The 25088-nt window shown below is 37.5% G+C and overlaps 1 protein-coding gene across 4 annotated transcripts in view; it reads right to left on the bottom strand.

Moving 5' to 3' along the window:
- The window catches only part of TRAPPC13 (trafficking protein particle complex subunit 13), a 44119-nt gene that overhangs the window by 6783 nt on the left and 12248 nt on the right, over positions 1–25088 (bottom strand). For 2 of the 4 annotated variants that reach the window (XM_007058995.4, XM_027821480.3), the window contains exons 2-9: positions 22904–22972; positions 20168–20267; positions 18926–19010; positions 16637–16764; positions 16325–16397; positions 9233–9277; positions 4917–4934; positions 2371–2504 (exon numbers count right to left, since the gene is read on the bottom strand). In XM_007058995.4, coding sequence (XP_007059057.1) covers positions 2371–2504; positions 4917–4934; positions 9233–9277; positions 16325–16397; positions 16637–16764; positions 18926–19010; positions 20168–20267; positions 22904–22972 — 652 coding nt within the window. The remainder of the gene's footprint in view (positions 1–2370; positions 2505–4916; positions 4935–9232; positions 9278–16324; positions 16398–16636; positions 16765–18925; positions 19011–20167; positions 20268–22903; positions 22973–25088) is intronic. The other 2 variants (XM_027821481.3, XM_027821482.3) reach the window with 1 other exon arrangement.

Raw genomic sequence — 25088 nt, 5'->3', positions numbered from 1 at the left:
TGAAAGTTTTAAGTATCATTTTAGACCAGCGTATTAAAACATCAGCCTCATTTTAAATTCAAACAAACAGCTGTAGCATTGCTCCATTTATCACATATATCAAGTAAGAGATATAATTTGCACTATATTCAGCCTGGGTTCAAGGTGGGTGGGAGAGGGAGAGAGAGAGAGAGAGAGAGAGAGAGAGAGAGAGGGGTAAATAAGAACTTGGCAACATAATGTGCAAAAATGTAACTTCTATATTTCATCCAATAATATTTGTCCTAATAATTTGAGAAAGGCATTCTAGGTACAGGAATGGAGCTGATCTCAAAACCTTAACTAAGTACATGATCAGAGGCCTGCTTTGTCTTTATATCTGTTTAAAATTAATATAAAACAGACAAAAGTAGAATGTGAATAAATATTCTAAATATCAGTAGTATTTCTAGCCAAAACATTTATGTTAACAAAAAAAAAAAAAAAGAAAAAGTTTAATGAGGCTGCCTGTATTCCCTTGTGGAAAAAAACACTGCAGTGTGTGAATAAGCAAAGAACTCTACAGATGACATGTTGGCCAAACTGACATTCTTCCCAACAATACTAAGGTCTGCTGAAAGAGGTTTTATAGTGAAGGGGGAAAGAATCTATTTTAGGAAACTGGATTCACTCATTCGAACCTGCTTACAGCATACTGATAGTGTTCTAAGTTGCATTAAAAATAATCCACACACCAGGTAACTTTAATAACCTACCAGTTCAATTCTACAGCCTAGAGCAACATCTACTGTAATATTAATAAATTCAAGAGCAAATTAGGCTAAACACCATCCTGTAGCACCGAAGAATTGAACTGGTAATAGCACAATGGCACTTCCTTTCTCAAAAGCTTCCTGAGATGTTACTGGAACTGGTTGCTCCACCAGAGGCTCAGCTATCTTCCAACCAGAAGGAACAGGTATTTTAGCCGAGGAAGACCAATTCAAGTTGGTGAAAGCCGATGGCTTTCGGCACAGTCCAAGGACAGCTGGGCTTAAGAACTGTATACTAAAAACCTAGCACTGGCAATTCTTCCCATCTTTTAGTATCACCACTTCATCCTGCTAGTGAAGAAACACATCAACACTGTCCCCACTCTTCACCTGCAAAATCTCAGATGACTTTGTCTTTCTTTGCATTGATTCTTAGTCCAGTCCTCTCTGGCACTGCTGCTATCCCTGATACCCCATTATTCAGCTCTTCCATGCTGTACCTACACAATAATGCCCTTCCTGAGCTGGTCTACTATACCATTTAGATGCCATACTATAGCACTGCTCAACTGGGGAAGCCTGATCCAGAAGTGGAGAGCAAGAGTGCACCTGGTGGGTTACATCATGCTGTCTGAGAACTATTTAAAATCCAACAGCCGCTCAAACCCTACTCTTCTCTCTGCTTCTGCTACCCTCGGTCCCCTCACACCCAATCCCAGAGCATCTCTTCCACCATCCCTGTCCTGCATGTAATTCTGCTCAAGGACAAGGGAAACAGTGTTGCATGAAGGGCTGGAGTAGGCTTTACAGCCCATAGGAACAATGCTTCCTCTGCCCTGGAGCTGAGCCCTCTACAGGCAAGAAGAAGTCACACTTTACCCCACAGCAACAACACAATTCCTAACTTACTCCCATTTTTGGATCTGACACACAAAATGACCAAAAAGTCATCCATTATTCAAATCCCACAATCTTTTGCACCAGAAGGATTGTGGGATATGGTGAGTCACAGGATGATTTTCAGTCATTTTGTGGTTCATGGACCAGAAAAGGTTGCGAACTGGCGCTATCGGGTATATTAAAATAAATGCTACATTTTTCTAGGACCTTGCAGGGCCATTCTGCTGACCTACCCTGGCAGCCAGCTCTAGTGAGTCTTATTAGTTATAACTGAGAAGTATAAAAGGGTTAAAGCTCTTGCAAAAGCAGAAAGCAGTGGGGGAAAGGTCAAAGGTGTCCTGCAGGGAGAAATCCTAGGAAGAAGCAAGGTTAGAAAGAGCTCAGGCTAAAGTTTGTGTTTAAGTAAACAATAAATGAAACACCAAGAAGGGAGTACATTTTCAACATACCTAGTTGGTGTTTATCATGTAAGGAGCAGGTTAGTAACACCATCCGTTTTCAGTGTCTGAATACAAATATGACGGTAAAAAATAGCATCTATACAAAGAAAACTGTTGTATCCTTTCTCACTCCTACCTCTACATGTCAGAGTAGGGGCTCAATTCTTTAGTTTCCCAAAGGAGAGTTGAGTACTAAAGACTACTAACATGATGCTAATTTTATACTTTTATCTTTAAAAAATTATATTTAATGTAGTAGTTTGAGTCAAACAGGAGCTTCTCTCTGAATTTTTCCTTACCTTTCCCCAGCTTTGTTGACAGTATTTAGTTCTGCTACGTTGTACATAATAGATGGCTCTAATGAAACCTTCTCCATAAACATCGGAGAGGTTGTAATATTCTGAATCTGAGCTTCCAGAAATACTTCATCTGTCTGAAAAAGCAGAGGACCAAGTTTATAAAGATGTTACTAGGATTGTAAATAAAGTGCAGTGTCTTATTGTTTGAAAAATATTAAATCACAAAATATGATTAGTTCATGCCTGCAAATCAAAGCTACAGTAAGTAATGCAAGAAAAAAATCTGCATCCCAATACAATTAATGGGAGCAAAAGCGTTAGTTTATTTATCTTGCCAAACAATGGATGTGGGATAGCTGTACTACATTCTATCACCTATTCTTTTAAAAGGTTTTGAATGATAACTTCTCAAGGCTTTCTTCAAGTCAGCAACAACTTAGCTTTTATCTAAGATAATTTTTGAAGTAATAGAACGAAAGTTAGGGAATTGCAATGTACATTAAAGACATGCCATGCCAGATTACTGGTGCATCAAGCTAAGTACAAGAAAAATAAATATTACAAGAATATTTAATACGGATAGTTTATTTATTGAACTGAAATACAAGAGATTAGATATATGCTCTGAGCTTCTAGTATTACTTTAAAAGGACATTGAAATGTACTAGCTACAAAGCAATCCAATCTCCTCCCTTGTTCAGCTACATCATGCAACAGTTACTAACATTATGTAAATCCATCATTTCATTGGCACTCTATATCCAAAAATTCTATGAGAAACATCAAGTCTCCTTTAGTGTTCACGTCCAAGAATGGTACGTGCAAGGTGCTCTATAATGGGAATCAGGCTGCACATGGTTTCAAGTGTGCGAGTTCAGATGGAGGCTGCCTGTCACCAAGGAAGATAGGGTTTACCCTTCAGCATAGAAAGCAAGGAACTGGGAGTGTGTGTATTATTATGGCTCCTCTTGAGTCCCATGTAGGTGACAACACCTTGAAGTTCTAAAATCTTAAGACTAAAATAATTGCTGGAAAGTCCAGGTTATCAGAGGCAAAAAGCATTGGGAGAACTGAAAAGAAATTCCTTTTGTAATTAGTTAAGAACCAATTCTGCACCAACTAAAGTCAATGGGACTTGTTGATTTCAGCAGGAACTAATCTGGGCCCCTTGGTAGGATTAGGGAAAGGGTACAGATTCTCTCTCTTATGTTTATAGGGTTTTTTTTGTTTTTTACTTTTCTGATTGTCTGCAAATTATGTCTCATTTTATGTTATGCAAATAGGGTCTTGCATGTAAATTAAAGCGGCCAAAATGGGATAAATATTCTCCGATGATTTACCCTCAAAAGATGCTATATTAAAAGCAGAAGCATGGAAAGGTATTGGAGACCTCCATTATGTCCTAAAAATGTAAAAAACAAAAACTGAGGAATGATAACAGTATACATACAGTAATGAAAGCCCACCAAATCCACATGTTATGGACAGGTCCAACACTTGTGGGAGAAGGTGGAGAGAGATTCAAATAAAATGCTGACCTCGTAACTAACATTTCTCAATTAATATAGTGTGTGTCGATTTAACAGTTTAAACTATCATCCAAGTATCTCTATGGACTTAAACTCTTACTGTTTGAAAAAAATATATATATATCTCTCTCCCATAAATCCATTGCTTAAAATCTCCATTTACCCAAATATCACATCAGTTATTTTTAATGCAGCAACCATCAGCAAAAATTTAGAAAGAGCTCTGTTGAAGGGGAAAAGAAAAAAAGCAGCATAATGAAAAAGCAAGTTAGTTTAATAAGGCCAAGGCTGATTAGTTTTAATAATATGGTTAAACTCAAGTGCTTATAAAGAATTCAGTTCATTTTAACACAGCGCACACCTTAACCCTTGAAGTAAAATAATAATGCAGAAATACCATACTAAATCATCACTGCATGCAATCAAAAGTTTGAAAGCATAGTTGTAACTAGCATGAAGGAGGATATAAGACATTTGGTGCTCTCTCCTGAAACCCACTGTCTCCATCTGCTGCAAACAGAAAAGGGATCTATTACAGCTTAAACAAGAAGATAATCTTGTAGCTGAATTTAGATACTGGAAACAGTTGATTATTACTGTTCTACATTCTCCCGAAAGCAAAAATGTAAAAAGGGATTAAACTCAGTTTCCCCAAACATGAAAGAAACCATTACAAATCTCTTTGTCAAGTTAAAAAATGAAATAAAATAAAATAAAATAAAGATAAATACATATGCCTGCTAAAATTATGTAAACTAACTTGTAGAATTACCATCCCAAAAACGTCTCAACTTTTGGTTTCAACAATGGGTATTAAAGAAAGAGCTAATATTTTAAAAGGATTATATATAGCTGCATATATTAGAAAAGAATGGATATGAAAGTATCAGTTAATTTTATGCAGAACATTGCTTTTCCATTATGTTTTTAAAATAAATAATCTTAACAGGCACAGAGACAAATAGAAGACAATTTAAAAAAGCATATATATTTATAAAAAAAATAAATAAAAATTACCACAGAACTGAGGTCACTCTAATGGGAAAATAAAATAAAAAAAAAAAGACAGCATTAGAGAAATTAGGGTTAAATGTTAAAAAGGAGGATAACTAACTTTCAAACAAAATGCATTTCTGCATTTTTTGTTCTTTCTAAATAAGACAGCATTAGTAAGAGAGGAATGTAAATAAAAACAGATACAAACATATATGACAACTATATTTCTAACAAGGTACAAGTAGTATTGTTAAATAGTTAACTAGCATTGCTTATAATCACACCTCTAATTTTTCTGAATGCTGAAGAACAAATCCAATATGGGATAGGTTCCGAGTACAAGGTGAGTGAGCTACAGATAAAGGTATGGTGGGATAAGCTAATAAAATCAAAGGTGGTTAGTCCTTGGGCAAGACTGAACTGGCCAAGTTTATCCCTAGTGCAAATCCATATTGCAATTTTTTTCTGAGATGGGTGATGATCCTTGTCATCTTTTGAGAAGAATGGAACTGTTCATATATAAGGCCAGGAAAAATGTGATATATGCTAGCAAAATACTCAGCAAAACTCAGAATAGCAAGTTCCCAGGAAAAGCCTGTTACTACAGACAGGTTCCTCAACAAGGCTAATTGCAACTGTAAGCTTTTTTTTTTTTTTTTTTTTTAAAAAAATAAAGGCCCAGTGCAGCAAATACTTAGGCAAGAGAGTACTTGTACTCAGATGACTGCAGTGTTTGCAGGACCAGGATCCTTCGGGCCTGATCCAGAGCCCATGAGAACCTTTCCACTAACTTCACTGGGTGCTGGTTCAGGCCCTAAAATTCCAAGGGATAATGTCTCCCTGTTCATTTATATAGCACGCAACAAATCCTGGTTCCGATCCTGATTTGGGACTCTTGGTGCTACTGCAATACAAACAAAGACCTTACATATGACTCTTTCTCTTGTCCCAATAGCAAACATGTTATAACTTGTTATTGGAGAGTGGCAATCCATTCTCTCTAGTGGGAGACCTTATGAATAGGTAATATCCCATTTGCAGTAGTCCTTGCAGTAATTTAGCAGGTTAGTCACCCTTTAAAAGTTTTAATTACGAGATCTTATATACACACATATAAAATACCTTATTTATAGCTCCCTCTTATACCCAAGGATCATTTTCCTTTCTTCACAATGAGAAGGCTTCAGATTTCATCCTTCCAACAATGTTGCTATTAACATAATACTACATGGAACTTCCAACCAAATAATTGTTTTTGATAGCTCTTCATTTTGTTTTGGCTTTCCAATGATCACAAACAGCAGTGCTAATTATACTTTAATACATGACATTACAAACCAGACAAATCCATTAATTGTATTTGCTATGCAAACAAACTTCTTAATAAATTTGGTCTATTTATTCACAAAGTTTTCTTATTGAAATTATTCTGTTTAATCAGATAGATAAAGCATGGTCACATACTAGGATAACAATGCTGTCTGAATTCCTGGACAGATAGAACAAAATGTATTATAACAGCCTTGCAAAAATATTTAAAAATTTAACAGCTCAAGCACCAAATCTACCTGGCCACCTTTTACCGTGATTATGAGGATGGATGGATAGATAATAGTGGAATGAGGGGAAAAGGAAGGTATTTCACTCACCTGTTAACATTTTCCCCCTTCCCCGAGACAAGTGGGCAAACAGAATTTTGGAAGGCTGTAATAGTTATACCATCATATGGTAATTCAGTATTTTTATTGCAGACCCATATTTTCAGAGATTTGTTCGTGGGCCTTAAAAATAACTGGTCCAAGCTAAAACTTGGTATAAGAGTTCAGATTTAAGAAGTTTTTTTATATTCTCATGTAATTCAGAAAAATGACCTGCTCTTTAAAAATTTCGTGTACAGATTCGGTTTCCATTCTTCACAAGGGTATTTCAGGACAATAGGACATTCCACTTATGGAGTTAGATGGCTAACCCCTGTGTTCTTTCCAACTGGAATACTGCTACTGAAGCAATAGTATATCCATGATACAAAGCAGAAGCATTTATTTTGCCCCTTGGAGAACTTTACTTTACCAATGGCACAAATATTTGCCTTGCAAGAGTATACTGTTAATTTTCAGTGACAAGAATATTTAAGAAGATAATCCATTTTACCCACTCAGATTCTGAGACTGTTTAAATACTTCACTCCGAGAGAGTTTAGTTAAAGTAGAAGGACTCAGCCTTGCAAGATTAGATTAAATTTAATCATATACTTTAAGAAGACTTTTAAAAATTTAATTCAGTTTCAACTTCTTATACCTCTTTTCTGAATTTTAATATGAGTAAAAACCTAGTAATTAGTGTGCTACTCATTGGCAGCTCAGGGGAAACAGCCACAGACTGCCTGTGTGACCGAGGCAAGAAGACAATCTTTGTGCCTCAGGTGCCCATCTGTAAAACAGGAATAATAATCCTTCCCTTCCCCTGCAATTTATCTGTCTTGTTTATTTAGATGGCCAGCTCTCTGGGACAAGGACTGTCTCTTAGTATGCGTATGTTCAGTACCTTGCACAATGGAGCCCTGATCTTGTTTGCAGATTTTAGGTATCAGTGTGCATGATTACACCTCTAGGAAGTCTATAGTTTTCTTTAATCAAATCCACTCACAGTACATATGGACTTTATATGTTAGCAAAATAGTTTAAATAAGTTTCATGCAGAGGGTTTTTTATTTATTTTATTTGGCGGGGAGGAGGGTAAATCTTCTCCAGCTCCATGCATTTCAGTTTCTCCCATCCCCCTCCTTCATCCTATGCTTAGGTCCTAAAATTAATGAAGTAAGTATCTTAAACTTTATTTTTGTGCAATTTCCTTTCAAATGACTCTCCTCAGATTAGACCAGTGGTACGTACCTCTGGTAGTACACAAAGATCTTCCAGGGGGTACATCAACTCATCTAGATATTTGCCTAGTTTTACAACAGGCTACATAAAAAGCACTAGTGAAGTCAGTGCAAACTAAAATTTCATACAATGACTTGTTTATACTGCTCTATTTACTATACACCAAAATGTAAGTACAATATTCATATTCTGATTGATTTATAAGCAAGTAAGCAATTTTTTCCAGTAATAGTTTGCTGTGACACTTTTGTATTTTTATGCCTGATTTTGTAAGCAAGTAGTTTTTAAGTGAGGTGTAACTTGGGTGTACACAAGATCATTCAGACTCCTGAAAGGGGTACAGTAGTCTGGAAAAGTTGAGAGCCACTGGAGGAGACAAGAACATTCGGTGGAAGTTTCTGATGAAATGATCAGCAAAGAAATAGTTACTTTATTTAGTAACTCCAACATAATTTAACACCCACCTTGCAACATAAGATCTTGAACCATCTTACAAGCATTGATTACCAGTACAACATTGCTTTGAGGATAGTACTAAATTCATGTCAGAGGTAGGGAATATTAAGAAGAAATTAAGTGACTTGCCCAACACCATATGGCAAATAAAGGATAAAGCTAGGAACAGAAGCCAGATTTCCTGGCTACATGTCTTGTATTCTAATCCTAAAGGTTACCATGGAAGATTAAATTCTGCAGAAAATTTAGAAAATACAAAAGTCCACAGGGGAACCCCTAGATGTACAGAATACACTGAAATTCCATTTGCAAAAGTTTCTAGTGCCCATAAAGTCGTAAATAAAAAAAGGAAAATCTTCTATAAGTCTCTAATTAAAAGCATAAAAATCCAAAAGATGGATAAAATAAGTACATACAAATATGTAGCACTTATATAATGTCTTATATCTTTGAAGTGCTTTGTGCATGTACTTATATAAATGACACAGATATAAGACATTTACGTTACAGAAAAACGACGTTCACATTAGAGCTAAACAAAATTTTCCTGAAGCCAGCCAAATTAGTACTTTGATACTGAGCACAATTAATCCTCCTTATGAGAGTTTAAACAGTACTCTCCCAGTCAGCCTTAAAATATTTGTTACAAAACAGAAATACAGGCAATTGTGATTGCAGTTATTAAACTTCATAAGGAGAAAGCAGTACATGCGCATATTGTTACTGGATCAAAAACAAACATATTCCTTAAATCTGAATTTATTTCTCCCTTTCTCAGCCCAACATTGAAAATGGATGATGAAATGGACATTCCATGTCTAGCTTGTTGTAATAAAAGGGTGAAATCAAAGTAAATTAGTCTTTTTTCATAGAAGATATAAACAAGGCTGGTACAACTAGCACCTCAAGGTACTACATTTATTTAAAAGAAACTTTTCATATTTAACCTTAACACTAATTTGCTATGCAGTAAGTAAAATTTAAAAACCTCACACTTACCTCAGCATTATAGAATTTTGTTTTTACATCTAGTGGTTTGAGAACCTGATTGAAAAAAGAATACAGATTAAAGAGGGCTTTCTCAGATTTCTTTACCATTATTAAAAAAAAGATACTGATTTAAACTGTTATTTCTTAGGTTCTTAAATACTGAGATATCTACTCAAATCATAAAAGTGTTTTTCTTTCTGATCTAGCAGGAAAGCAACATATGTTAATGTAATGCATAAGAGTTAGCTCCTAGGATTCTTTCAGTTAAGAGATGCAGCACTACTCTTGTGTACAATTGCTTCTTCTTAGCTACATACTTCATTGCTTTGCTAAATGCATGAATAATTTGACAAGGTGTTGGAAAATGCTTTCATATAAGAAAAAGTCCTCTTACACTGGGAGAAAAATCTAGTTTACGCAGTTGATCAGTCTCTTTAAAATAATGATACATTCTTCTTCACTATTCAAAAAAAGGGTTTTTTGTTTTGAAGAAACAAAAATGTGAAAGATTTGCATCAAATTTCCCCCAGAGTTTTACAGCAAATGCAGCTTGCCTAGGAACTCAAATACTAAGTACAAACAAAGCAATAAGAAAAGGAGTACTTGTGGCACCTTAGAGACTAACCAATTTATTTGAGCATAAGCTTTTGAGCTTTTATGCTCAAATAAATTGGTTAGTCTCTAAGGTGTCACAAGTACTCCTTTTCTTTTTGCAAATACAGACTTACACGGCTGTTACTCTGAAACAAAGCAATGAAATATCAGCGGTATGCAATTAACTAATCCAACAATTTCTGACTCAGCCTTCTAATTTAAAAAACAACTGTTACATCTGCAGTGGAGATTATTAGAAACAAGCTGAGTATTTTAACCACATAAGATGAGCCATTATATACACAATCCGAAGACACACTCCTCAATAAAAAAAAGATACAAATTACTAGTGCCAAAACCCACAAATGTTATGTAAATTTCATATCAAGTCATACACAGTTTGCTTGAGAAGTTATATTTCGTCCTAGTTCACATCAGTTAACGAATTCAAGTGTAGAATTTATATCTGCTCTCCAATTGAGGCCAAAGAGAAGAAAAATATTTACTTCTTTTAAGCAGAGTTTTGAGAATTTTGTATTACATAAAACGTTTTAAAAAAAACAACCTTTCAATTGATATAGTTGTAACATTTTGTGATGTTATAAAATCAGCTAGAAATCCCACAATTTATTCAGAAAATGGTCACAATCTAATTATTTGCCAACACCATTATGTATAAACTGCTCTGAAATTATTCTTGTTTTCAAAGATTTCACCCGATTACCCCAAGGCTATCATCTTTCTCAGTACCCATAAATCTTAAACCATGTGGGCTGCTTGCAAATTTCTCTACATAATATCCTATTATTAGTATCTGAACACATGCAAACAGTAAAAAATGTGTTATAAATTATCTATCTCCCTGAATTCCCTTATAATTCTCTCCACATACTGCTGCTTATAAGGACTCTGTATTACATAAATATACGTTCTACCATTAGTGCAATGTTTACACAAGAAAGCCTAGAGCCAACCCAGCTCAAACTCCTTATAGCAGAGTTATAAAACATAAAAGTACTGTATCACATCTGAAATTCCCAGGAATCTTGTAGGCATAGCCAATTAGTTTCAAAAAGAGGTCTTTCTATAAACCAGATAGCAACATAGCTCACAGATTATACCCATATATTTATGCTCATTAAAATATCCTAGGATCATGTCAAGGCATTCTAATACATATTAAAAAATATCACACTGATTATTAAGCTATTTTTATACAGTAAAGTCAACATGCTACCTTCTGTTTTAGAGTGCTCTTCAATATCTCAAGCTTTGGATACTGAGAAATGTGCCTGTTTCTTGAGCCTTATATACACTGTTGGAACACAGATAAAAACCTTTAACTATAGAACTATCACTGCTTCTCATAATATGTCTTGGGAGCAATTAATTCCTCAAATTATTCCACATGTTCCTAATGAAACCCTGAAGACGCCCCTGTCAACAGCAGAAGTTAGGTGAAGTTGGTGTTTCTGCAACATTACAAGTTTCTACCGTCTCTTCACAATCATAAAATATTATCTCTATATATCGTGTGTCCTACAAGGCCTGAGGAGCACATTTAAATTCCAAGCTGGCTGTTCATTTTGATGGGTATATCATATGTAAAGCAAATAGTGTGTGGCTTTTTAACGTTTGTATTTTTGATATTTATATTTTTAATTGAGGTATGTGATCTCTGATTGCTGTGTATAAAATAGCTGTGATTATGTGTGATTATTAACTCTTAAGAATGTATTTTAGTCACCAATAGATATGTAACAGTTGTGTGTATTTAAATGAGGAAAAACTATGATGGCAACTAATTACATACAGCTGATATTTCACTACCTTGTTTGCAGATCCCCCTCTCTTTACTGTAAAACGTGTTTTCTTTTATGCAAATGTTGGACAATTTCCCCTTTCCCTCCATCTAAAAATCCCAAAATATTGAGCAATAGAGGAATGTTTTATTATTTACAGTAGCTGACAACCTATTTTCATTTTCTTTGTTTTCTTCTATCCTGGAAGGCTGGTTTTGGCGTCAAGACCTCTTCCTATTCTACTTTATTTAACGATCAATAAACACCTGTCAAAGTTTTTCTGCAAAAATTTTACTTATCTTAAAAATACAGTAACTCTCACAGAACCAGAAAATGAAAGACAGAAAAGACCTATGAGGTAATTACTACATTTCCAGCAACCAGTCAGTTTTATTTCTTTCAATATATTCACCAGTCCTATTTTAAATGACTGAGGTGAATGAGCTCGCACCAGTTTCTTCAGACTATTTCAAAAGATAAAAGGTCTTATTGTTAAGACATTAATCTTACTCTCTAAGAGAAAATTTCCTTCATGTAAGTTAATCTCATTATATCATGTATATGGTGTCTTGGCCACCCTAAATAGTTCCTCTCCAGTCTTAGGTCCTGATCCTACAATCAATTCCAGATTCAAAACAAGCCCATATTTGTCTGACTGTATAATCAGGTCCATACTGTTCACATCCTTCAATTATCTGTAGTTATTGTATCCCTCTTTGGTCACGGATGGCCAAAATATGCCTCATTCTTTCAAATATTTCCTCATACTTCCCCCACAAAAAAAACCCCACAGCACACCAATGTGTTCCAATGCTCCCTCTCTTTTTTGCAATTAACAGACAGACATTGATAATTTGGGTTGGAGATCGAAATGTGGTTGTTTTCAACCAATCATGGTAATAACAGGTCCATGAAAAACGAAAACAAAAATAAGGGAAAGAGTTCACTATCTGTCAATGGAAAGAGTACACATTCGATATATTATAGGCTGGGCAGCCTATTATTAAAGTTGCCCGATATTTCTCATTTTAACACGTTCTTTTCAGTTAGTTATAACTTTTCCAAACTTTAACCATTCAACGTGAAATATTAGATGGCGGGTTTCTTCTTCAGGCAGAATTTTTTCTGGAAAATTTTACCAAAAAGGTTTCAGCCATTTCCAAGACTAAGTTAGAGAAAAATATGTTATTTTTCCCCATGTTCAAAAATATCAACGACATTTGGAGCAGGGGACTTGAAATCCAAATTTAGAAAAGTTATCTTTGAAAAAAAAAGTGCAGTTTTCACATGATCAATGGAGACTTCTTAGCAGCTAAGATCTCAGAAGATTCTGTCCACAGTGGACATGTTCCTGCCTGGGGTGGAGCAGGATGTTACCTGTAATTGCAGCTCTGGGTTGTCCCAGGCCATGCCACGCTAGGCCAGGCCCATGCCCCTATGCTAAATGCAGGCAGCCTCTCACTCCTGTGCTCTCAACAACACCCCTGCTGGCACTCAGGCAACGACGAAGAGAAAGCTGCCCAATTTGTATCCAAAAGGGTCCAGAGCCTTCTGGGAGGTGAGCCAGAGTAGATTTAGACAAGGACCTGGAGGGACTGGGGGAAGTCAAGGGGAGGGAGCACTGAGATTGGGAATTGGGACTGGGGGAAGACAGGGACTGGCTGGGCAAGGAGATTAGGAATGGGAGCCAGGGAGGGAAACAGTGGGGGACTGAGATCGGACAAAGAACCAGAGAGAGACTGGGACTAGTAATCAGTGGCGCAAGTGGAAGGAGAGAGAGATATCAATCTAATGAGGAACCAGGATGGAGGGCGAGGAGGAATGGGACTGGTTGGACAAGGAGACTGAGACAAAGCTGGAGTGGCGGAAGACGCTGAGATTGAATTAGGAACAGAGAAATGAAACCAGCAGAGATAGAGAACATGGGTGTGGGGTAGAGAAGAGACTTGACAAGGGCTGGGAGGAGGGGAGACTGGCTGGGCAAGGAGTCTGGGAACAACAAGTGGAGTGGGGGAAGGGGTGGGAATGGTTGGGCAAAGAGACCAGGACTGGGATGGGAAGCCAGAGGACTGGAAATTGGGCTGGGCAGACAAGGAAAATGGGACTGGGGAAGAGAGAGGACTGGGACATGTTGGAGGGGATGAGACAGAAGGGGTCAGAATTTAGGGGAAATAGGCAGAAGAGTCTGTGCTCACTACAGTCCTCCACAGCGTGGAATGGAACCCAAGATTCCTGAATCTTACCGTTCCCCTCCTGTCAGCAAATATCTGTGAAACACACTGGCAAAGTGTCTCATCTTCCTCTAGTGCTAGCCCACATGGAGGATGACAACTTACTACAGTAACTCCTCACTTAAGATCGCCCCGGTTAACGTTGTTTCGTTGTTAGGTTGCTAATCAATTAGGGAACATGCTTGTTTAAAGTTGTGCAATGCTCCCTTATAATGGCGTTTGGCAGCCACCTGCTTTGTCCACTGCTTGCAGGAAGAGCAGCCCGTTGCAGCTAGCTGGTGGGAGCTTGGAACCAGGGTGGGCCAGCAGCCCCCCTATCAGCTCCCCAAAGTTCCCTGTGCGGAGCCTGCCCTCTGCCTTGGAGCTGCTCCCTGAGCCTACTGCTTGCTGTGTGGGAGGAGGAGGGGGCTAATGTCAGGGTGTCCCCCTCCCCCCTGCTCCTGCGCCCCGCTTACCCGATCTTCCATAGAGCAGGGGGGACATACCACAGGGCTCAGGATGGAGGGAGCTTCCTGGCAGCAGCTGCGGCCTCAGCCTGCTGATCTACTTAACAAGGCCCTGTACTTAAGATTGGGGTCAGCGTACTTAAAGGGGAAATGCACATCTCTCTCTCCTCACACACATGGTGTGTGTCTCTGTCTGCCATGCTGTCTCCCCTCTCTCCATTCGTGCTGCCTTGTAGAGTGTGAGGCTACATTAATAACAATGAGTTAACCCTTGAGGGCTCAGCCAATTGCTAGTTCATCATTTAACAGTAGGGCATTCCCTGGGAAATATCCCACCCTCTGACTTCACACCTCAACCAAGCTTCACAATCACCATCGCTGTGTACCAGTATTAAATTGTTTGTTTAAAACTTATACTGTGTGTGTGTGTCTGTGTGTGTGTGTGAAGTCGCATTTTTCAGGAACGTAACTACAACGTTAAGTAAAGAGTTACTGTACTATCTGTTACTCCATTAGCTCAAGTGGCATAGGTCTGTGTGGTGGAATGACCCATTTGTTTTTTACCAGTTTCTTTTTTAAAAAAAAAAAAGAATGTCAAAAGAATATTATTCAGGTTGTAAAGTTAAGCACTCTAAAGTTAGGAAATGCCAGAATTAAGTTTGCCAGTGCAACCTTAATTTGGCATTTCTTAACTACTGAGTGCTGGACTTTGCAACCTTAGCAATGTTCTTTTGACATTCTTTTTTTTTTTTTCTTTTAAACATAGAATCATAGGACTGGAAGAGACCTTGAGAGGTCATCTAGTCTAGTCCCCTGCACTCATGGCAGGGGGACTATTATCTAGACCAGGAGTGGGCAAACTACAGCCCGCAGGCCACATCCGGCCCTCTAGCCAGTTTAATCCGGCCCTTGAGCTCCTGCTGGGAAGCAGAGTCTGGGGCTTGCCCTGCTCCCGCGCTCCAGCCAGAGACTGGGGATGGAGGCCGCTCTGTGCGCCCATGCCAAGCTCCCAGAAGAAGCAGCATGTCCCCCCTCCGGCTCCTATGTTTAGGGGCAGCCAGGGGGCTCCATGTGCTGTCCTCGCCCCAAGCGCCACCCCCGCAGCTCCTATTGGCCAGGAACTGCAGCTAATGGGAGCTGCAGGGGCGGTGCCTGCGGATGGTGCAGCACACAGAGCCGCCTGGCCGCACATACGCATAGGAGCCGGAGGAGGGACATGCCGCTGCTTCCAGGAGCTGCTTGAGGTAAGAGCTGCCTAGAGCCTGCACCCCTGACCCCCTCCCCCAGCCCAGAGCCCCCTTCTCCCCCGCACCCTGAACTCCTCATTTCTGGCCCCACCCCAGAGCCCGCACCACCAGCAGAGCCATCAACCCCCTCCTACACCCCAGCCCCAATTTCGTGGCCCACCATACAATTTCCATACCCAGATGTGGCCCTCGGGCCAAAAAGTTTGCCCACCCCTGATCATTGACTATTCCTGACAAGTGTTTGTCTGACCTGCTCTTAAAAATCTCCAATGATGGGAGATTCCACAACCTCCCTAGGCAATTTATTCCAGTGCTTAACCACCCTGACAGTTAGGAATTTTTTCCTCATGTCCAACCTAAACCTCCCTTACTGCAATTTAAGCCCATTGCTTCTTGTCCTATCCTCAGAGGTTAAGAAAAACAATTTTTCTCCCTCCTCCTTGTAACAACCTTTTATGTACTTGAAAGCATAGGAAATTACATTAAAAAAAAAAAACAACACTGAACAAATTCTAAAAGGTGGGACAATACTGAACTCCATCACCCATAAAAAAAATCTGTATCTCATAGCACTGAATATTTTTCTGCATTTGTTAAATGTCTTATAAAAAGCAAGTTCTACAACACTATATACCACCCCTAAAGACACAGAATAATCTGTTTAACATAATATAAGTCTACTTTCAATAAAAAAGCGAATATATTTTTTAGATTTCAAGTGCTGCAAGTAAACAAACAGTACCTATTAGCTACAGACACTGCATATTCTTATATACAGTACCTGGAATTTGAAGAACTTTCTGAAGTACATCTTCTCTCCTGTCTGTGTAGTATAACTTACTGCACATACTAAGCTGAAAGAGACAGGCATTTTAATAGTTTTGAACAATTTTCAATCTTTTGTTTGTACTTAAGAAGAACCAGAACAATGCATGTCTGCAATGCTTTCATGTAAGCTTTACCATACTTGCTATGATTAAAAATAAAGGCAATTTAGATTTCCGTCAGTGGCATGCTAGTCTTTTGCTATATAAAAAATTTCAGGGATATGTGTAAGAAAATGCATAAGTCAGGAGGAGATATAAAATCTTACATGTGTGTTCCTATTTCCTTTACTTCATGGTGAATAACATCATCAATGCAACAGTCAGATTTAAGTTCTGCCACTGCAGCACTGGAAGCTGAAAGGTTTAATCGCTGAGAACTTGTCTGAAGATCAGCCTTGGAATTGAAAAACAACACAGGTTAGAATGCTTTCAAGTCAGCAGTGTGTCTAAAGAGCAAAGCGTTACAAAAAAACCAAAACATACCTTGTGAGGCACTACATTTAATTCAAATAATCTACAGGATACTATGAAAGCCAGATGACCAGAAATGAATCTGCTTTTTAAAGCCTTTTTAAAAAAAATCTGTCTACAGACACAGGCACATACAATTCATGTTGTTTTTTTAATTAATTGGAATGTAAAAGACAACTCATGCAATATTTGCTGCAACATTAATGCATGAGAATAACCTGTGGAGCCTGCAAGCAATGACAATTTTGCCTGAATTAGGACAGCAAGCCCATACTGTATTAAGAGTGACTTATTCAAACCCCAGTGAGTAAATTTTATGTTACATCTGTTCCATACTTGTCTAATAAGGGCAGTATTGAAAAGGGACCCAAAAAAAAGGGTGTGGGGGGAGAGAAGAGAAGCACTACATACTAGATCTTAGTTACCATTTCTCTTTATGCCCCAACAGTTTTTGCTTTGCAGCATAATTAAATCCATGGCATGAATAGTGTGTTATAGTACAGGAGGTTTTTTCCCCCTTAAATGCTGATAAATAAAAAGGTTGGGAATGTGTGATTACCAGAACACACATTTTATTTGGTTGTAGACTGACTAAATGCATTTGTATCTGCAATAGAACTAATATTATATTTTTATTTATATATAGATATATATTTTCAAAGCCAAGGATAATATTCAGTACACATACAGAAGGTCTACTTCTGTATGGCCTTGGCTCACAGCACTGCCACTGGCTTCAGAAAAAGAGTTCCATGATTTAGATTTTAGCCCATTTTTGTTCAATATGAGAGCAATTATTACTTGCTGAGGTTATACTCGTTTGAAGTGGACTTTCCATTTGACATACGCTGTATATATATATTCATAGATTCCAAGGCCAGAAGGGACCATTGGGATCATCTACTCTGACTTCCCGTATAGCACAGGCCACAGAACTTCGGCAAAATAATTCCCAGAGCATGTCTTTTAGAGAAACATCCAATTTTCATTTAAAAATTGCTAGTAATGGAGAATCACTACTAACCTTGCTAAGTGTGTTAAGTATATATTGTTGCCCCTTTTGACCAGAGCAGCTGGCCAAATATTTAGGGTCTAGTACACCGCTTCAGTTAGGAAGAGAAATGGTGACAGTCAGATATTTCTTTAATGAAGTTTTGTTTATGTACAAAGTCTCATGTCTCTGAATACAGAAGCAATCAAACAGAAGGAAACAGATTCTTTTGCTCACATCACCAAGAGCACTCTTTTCAGCCTTCCCTCCTGACCCAAAAACCTCTCCCCAGGTTTCTTCCAGGCTCTGCTTTTGTGCTTTCAGTTGCTCCTTCCAGCTGTCTCCCTCTCTGTCTTTTTGACTGTTCTGCCTACTCTCCCACTCCTGAAAACAATATTCAGCAAAAGCTCCTTGGTGGAAACACATACTCCTCTTGTCTTTGGTGGGGGCTTATGTTTACAGCTATGTTAACTGAAGGGTGAGTTCACATCTATCAATCTCAGTGGAGGTTATAACTCAACCCATAACAAGATTTCATCCAGCTAATTATTGCACACACTAAGATGAAAGAGACAGGCATTTTAATAATTTTGAACCATTTTTGATCTTTCATCTATACTTAAGAAATAGAATAATGCATTTCTGCAGTGCTTCTATGAAAGCTTTTCCATACTTGCTATGGTTAAAAATAGAGACAATTTAGATTTCAGTCAGTGGCATACTAGTCTTTGGCTATGTAAATAATTTCAGAGATATGTATGCTTTAATTGGGACAGTCTTTGAGGACCATTCAGAAGCTAGAGCTAGTGCAGAATACAGTTCCTGCTGGTCTTAGCTGTGAAAATCATGCTACACTAATACTACAAAGACTTTCTTCCCATTTGCTTCTGGATGCAATCCTAACTTGATTTTGTCCTCTAAAACTCTTTACGATTTCATTCCAGACTACCTGAGGATTTTTTTTTTCCTGTGCTGGGAAACCTTTTAATGGTTATTTCTTAATACCTGCTGTGTATTATGTTAAAAATGCACCAAATACTATGGATTTGACACATTTTATAAATCCAATAAATAGATATATCTTTTCACATACCTTTACCAATATGTCCTTGACAACTTGATTACTGTCATTATGTACACTAATGTAACTGGAAAAGGTCTCTCCCAGAAATATATTTCTGTTCAAAGAAAATAGTACTTTTTAACAATGTAATTCTCAACAAGTCAACCCACTGAAATCCATTAGAGTCCATCTTTAATTTTTGTAAATATTTTATTTTAAAATTCTACAACGATGTGGTCTATGCTATGACCAGTTCAGTTCCATCAGTGCTAGCAATATCAAGAATCTGATCATAGATGGGCCACTGGCATTTTAAAAACTGTCTCATCTAACCCTGCTCAGAACATGTCTAATTGACACTGTGCTCTAATTACTGACAGCAACCCCTCTTTACTCTAGGAATCCCAACGTTGTTGCCACTAACGGAGCTGAACCAGACGTGGGAATAGTGGGAAATTTTGCAGTGCCTGTTGTAATCAAGTCCAACGGGACTGCAAGTATGAATAAAGTTACTCACATACGTAAGTGTCTGGAAAACCAGGCCCTAAAAATACCCTGGCAATTTCCTAGTATAAACAATTTTTTAAAGTTTAACTATCAGAAAAAAAAATTAAAAAATGATCAAGTCAGATTCCTACTTGAAAATGACAATCTCAGATCTCAGTGATAGCTCTTAACTAAAGTCCCAGTCCTGCAACGAGAAATACAGAGGTGGTCCCTTAAAACCTTAAATGTAAGTGCACTGCATCAGTTTAAAGTGAGGCTTACACCGGGACAACTTAATATAGTAAACACTGGAGTAAACTGTGTGGGCATAAATCCTGCTTATCACTGGTGCATCATATCTTAGGGATCTGTACATGAATGTAAATTTCTCTAATGCAGACACATTACTAAGGGACTGTCTGCTATAAAGGGTTGCATTTCATCTGGAAGTTAAAAATTGCCGCACACACTGCAGGGCACTATGCAGTACCGTGCTGTCCACGGTCTCTCCTAGACCCTACTATACACAGAGGCAGGTACGTATTGCAGAGACAGTCACTGAATACATTCAGGCTATGTTACACCAGTATCAATACTGTGTGTTTATACTTGATAAATAATTTCCTGTTATTAATGAAATAAACAAGTTATCCTTAGTCATCTCCAAAATACTGCAATGTGTATTTGTAAAAAAAGGAAAGGGCACTAATAAACACAAATAATCCAAGTTCCAGGATTCATCTAACAATAATCTTCATACCTTACAGTTGCATATTCGATTCTTACCCAAAGTTCTGAGGCAAAGTCAACATTTCTCCTAGCATTAAAGTTTCTGCTCCTTTTACGGTGGAAGGGTCATCTTTCATGAGTTGATTCAACAGATCTCCTGTAATAATATATAATGGCATAGGTCAAAAACATTTGCATAAACTAGATCCTTGTCTACATACAAATGACATGTTTCCTTTCCATGTATTTGGAAATTGATAATACAGTGCTGCTTTTGAATGTTATTGATATTATGGCTTAGTTTAAATTATTTTTCTTTAGTGACCCCACAATAAAGGGCAGACTGAATAGTTTCATGTTAAACTCTTTATTGCTTCTTGAATTACACTCATGCTAAATTCTAAGCATTAGTAGAGTTTGGTTTAGTTCTTGAATAGGGTGTGCAGATTAGGAACTTTGTGATTTTGTAAAATTAAGTTTTAAATAAAAGGGCACCTGCATACGAGGAAACCTTAAGTACAGCTTTTGCTGTTGCAAAAGCTATCAATCATTATACACTGAACTTAGTAGTGCTCACTCTTCCATATTAGACATAAGCAACAGTTTATCTGCTATATATAATTCAGCAACAAGATAATCTTTCAATCTTACATAAAATACCATGCTTCCTTCAAGAATGAAAAGCAAGCAAAACTGGATTTTGGCTGAATAGCTATAGACAAATTAAAAAAAATTCTGGGTGACCAAGGCTTTGAGAACTGACTTGTCTATGCCATATTTTCCTTACTGAGGTAATACAAGTTGGGTGGAATTTTCAAAAGCATTCAATGTTGGTCTAACTCTACTCCCCTTAACACAGTGAGAATTTCTGAAAATTCCACCTGTTGTGTTTAATGATTCAGTCAACACAGAAGGGCTCAATCCCAAAGACATATCTCCGGATAAACATTAACCTCAATGGAAATTCTGCCTGCATAAGACCAACTGCACAGCATATCAGAAATAGCTGACCCATTTATCCTTCTTTACTTTACTCTATTTACATTCTTATACAATTTTCTTTATTTTGTCTTTTTATCCTGATACGTGTTTTTTGAAGATACATTGCCATTACACTGGAAGATGGGGAAAGACGAATGTCAGTTGCTGGGATGGGGAGGGGAAAAATATTTAGGCTGCACAGCACCTCTCTCTCCACTTTGGCTGGCCTCTAGAATATAGTCAATATCTGGGGAGAACACAGCAATTTCAAGGGGAAACTCGGAATGCTGTGCTAGCACCAAAAGACAAGGAAATTCATCAGGCAACAAGTCCTTCAAAATCATTGTCAATTACCCATTGAAATAAGGTGCTGGGTAAACTAATGGCTGTAATGAGGGAGTGTCATAAATGTAAGGGGAAGTGTAAACACCTTTAAAATCCCTCCAGGCCAGAGGACAAACCCTTTCACCTGTAAAGGGTTAAGAAGCTAGGATAACCTCACTGGCACTTGACCAAAACGACCAATGAGGAGACAAGATACTTTCAAAGCTGGAGTGGGGGAGAAACAAAGGCTCTCTCTGTCTGTGTGATGCTTTTGCCAGGAACAGCAAAGGAATGGAGTCTTAGAACTTAGTAAGTAATCTAGCTAAATATGTGTTAGATTCTGTTCTGTTTAAATGGCTGATAAAATAAGCTGTGCTGAATGGAATGAATATTCCTGTTTTTCTGTCTTTTTGTAACTTAAGGTTTTGCCTAGAGGGATTCTCTGTGTTTTGAATCAGATTACCCTGTAAGGTATTTACCATCCTGATTTTACAGAGGTGATTCTTTTACTTTTTTTCTTCAATTAAAATTCTTCTTTTAAGAACCTGATTGCTTTTTCATTGTTCTTAAGATCCAAGGGTTTGGGTCTGTGTTCACCTATGCAAATTGGTGAGGATTTTTATGAAGCCTTCCCCAGGAAAGGGGGTGTAGAGTTTGGGGAGGATTTTGGGGAGAAAGACGTTTCCAAGCGGGCTCTTTCCCTGTTATATATCTGTTAGACGCTTGGTGGTGGCAGCAATAAAGTCCAAGGGAAAAAGGAAAATAGTTTGTACCTTGGGGAAGTTTTAACCTAAGCTGGTAAAAATAAGTTTAGGGGGTTTTTCATGCAGGTCCCCACATCTGTACCCTAGAGTTCAGAGTGGGGAAGGAACCTTGACAGGGAGTAATACAGAATGCCATGTCTCCAGATATGCACGGTAATTCCATGCTTCTGTTTTCTCCCCAGTGTACACTTGGTTGTCTGAAACCTTCCCTCCACATACAATCGTCTCAAAGCAACAAAAACCAGCGTCCACTGGATGATTTTTCTAATTCCTCATATTTTGAGGGAACATGTTTACAGGTTGTTCACCAAGCTTCCAAAGCTTTGGGGTGAGAACTGTGGTGGTGATTTGCTAATTTTCTATGGCCTTTACAGGGGGAATGTTTACTTCATGTAATACATTGTAACCTCTATGACTGCAGAGGTGTGGTGTAGAAGTCTCAGTTGCTCATTTGGGACTGCTTTAATCCTTTTTGCTTTTGTGTGCCATGATGAAACTCCAACTTATGTTGCTTACTAAATTAGTCTAAACGTTCTCAGATGTTCTTGCCTTTCTAGTACCATCCACCTTTTTCATCCTTTTTTGTGTTATGTATTCATTAGATTGTAACTCCTCAGGGGATGAATCTGCTTTTCTTTTTAAAAATGTGTTAAGTACAGTACAGTGAACACCTCTGGTGATATATAAATAATAATGAATTAATTATCAAGAGATCATCATATACCTGGCAAGTCTCTCTCTTCACAGGTCACTGGAATATTGGTGAATAATGTAGGCTTGGTTAACCTCATCACTGTGAATTCAGAAAGGAAAGGAAAAGTTACTAAGCAAATAGTATTTAAAAGATCCAAAAATATTTCGTAGTTTTAGTAAAAAAAAAACAAAAAACCCACCACCATATTTTTCATTTTCTTGTTTTGAAGTCAGTTTGAAAGGGGGTGATACAACCAATCACATTACCTGCACTTCCTAGTGAATATTTTTGGTCAGTATGGAGTTCAAGTTTAATAGGGATCTAGGTCATTGCATACAATTGATTTCTTGCAGTCACAAACTTTAAATCAGCCTTGCAAAACTATCATGAAAATGTAATGGCCTAGGCACAAACTCTACACTACAATAATGAAAAAACAAAATGAATGAGATTTTACTCACCTGTCAAACAAACCAAACAATCTTGCCCCAGGAAAGGGGACAAGTAGAATTTCGCAAGGCTGATCTAAACCACCTTACTCAAATTATGTAGCCTCATCTATATCATGGTGCCTGGGATTTATCCTCAAGAGAGATCATTTTCCAGATGGAGAATAGGAAAAAAAACCCCACCCCACCCCCCAAAACAACAAACAAACAAACACACATACACTGGTCCTGATTCTGCAAACATTTACACATGACAGTAATCCCATTGAGATCTACTGCATACATGTTTCCAAGATCAGGACCATTTTCTGCAAACTGCTTTGAAGATGTAAAATTCTAGACAAAGGCTCAGTATTTTTTTTAAATGCATATGAATAAAACTATTTGTTGGGACCAACATTTGCAGTTCATCTGTGCAAACCAGTGTTCCCCTCATTTACAATATTTTTGGTTACGCTTTACCTCTAATACTAAGTGTAACAAGACTCACACGATTAAACAAATACAATGTAATATTCAACAGCACAATTATCAGTAAGTCATAGCTTCTCAGGCAAAGTAGTTTAAGAATCTGGGAGTTCCAAAATATAAATAATATTCCTTCATTTTTTCATATAGTATGTATTGTTTACAATTTAAAAATAGGAAATAAATTATATGTAGCAGATCAAGGCAACCTTCAGCTCAGTATCTCTTCAGGCTATAGAAAAATAAACTGGACAAACTTGCATTGAAAGTTGCTATTTGAAAGACTGTGATGAATTTTCATTTCTACTATACTTTTGTGCCATTTCACATTCATTAGTCTACTCAGCATTCATTGATGCCAGTTTGGTAAAATCACTGATTGTTTCGGGTATGCATTTGGGCATGGTGCAATGGTTCATGTGGTAATTTATGCTACAATATGAGACACCTACATGAGATGGTTAATTGAGGCACAGTCAGATGTTTTAGGGAATGGATATATTACAAAAGTGAACCATAAGCAAAGCTCTTTTTAATGGAAAGATGTCAATTGGAGATTTTAGCTGAAGAAGGCATAATGTACTCCTGGAGGGATTCTGCACTAAAAAATTCACAATTCGGCAAAATTCTGCATATTTTATTTGTCAAAATAATGCAATATAATCACACCAGTTTCAATTGTTTTGGTAATTTATTTAAACTACAATACAGAAAAAAATCACAATGACTATTCAGCATTTCCTAAACACATGGAAGTGAAGTTACAAACACTTGGTAACTAATACCCTGCATTCCAGTTATAATCCTGGATTTTCATTTAAATTATACTACAGAACACCAAACAGCAAAAATAAAATAAATAAATAAATAAATTAAAGAAGTCATTTTAAATTGCTCAAACTTTCATACAGTTTTGCTAATCATCATCCTGGACCTGGCTGGGTAATTTGGGAAGTGCTTGTTTCTGAGTGTCCTGACATTTTATTGACTGCTTGGTAAATGTTTTATTTGCCCTCAAAGTCTTTTTTTTTTTTAAATGGGTAAGTAAAATAAATCCTGAGCTATAATCTAAACACTTTGTGCCACTTTGGCACAGGAAAAACAGTGAGAAATCACGTAGATCTTCCCAGCTGATTCTCTTACTGTCATCTATAAGGCTGCACATCACTTTGGCAATGAAGGGGCCTTAAAACTTTTCAAGGTTTTATGCTCCTGGAGGAATTGACTGAGGATGGGAACAGTTAACTAACAATAGGAACATTAACAATGTTACTATACAGGCAGCTTGCTACATTTCT

The sequence above is a fragment of the Chelonia mydas genome, chromosome 5 (genome assembly GCF_015237465.2).
Source record: "Chelonia mydas isolate rCheMyd1 chromosome 5, rCheMyd1.pri.v2, whole genome shotgun sequence".
Taxonomy (NCBI): Eukaryota; Metazoa; Chordata; order Testudines; family Cheloniidae; genus Chelonia; species Chelonia mydas.
This window is presented reverse-complemented; position numbering and strand designations above follow the sequence as displayed.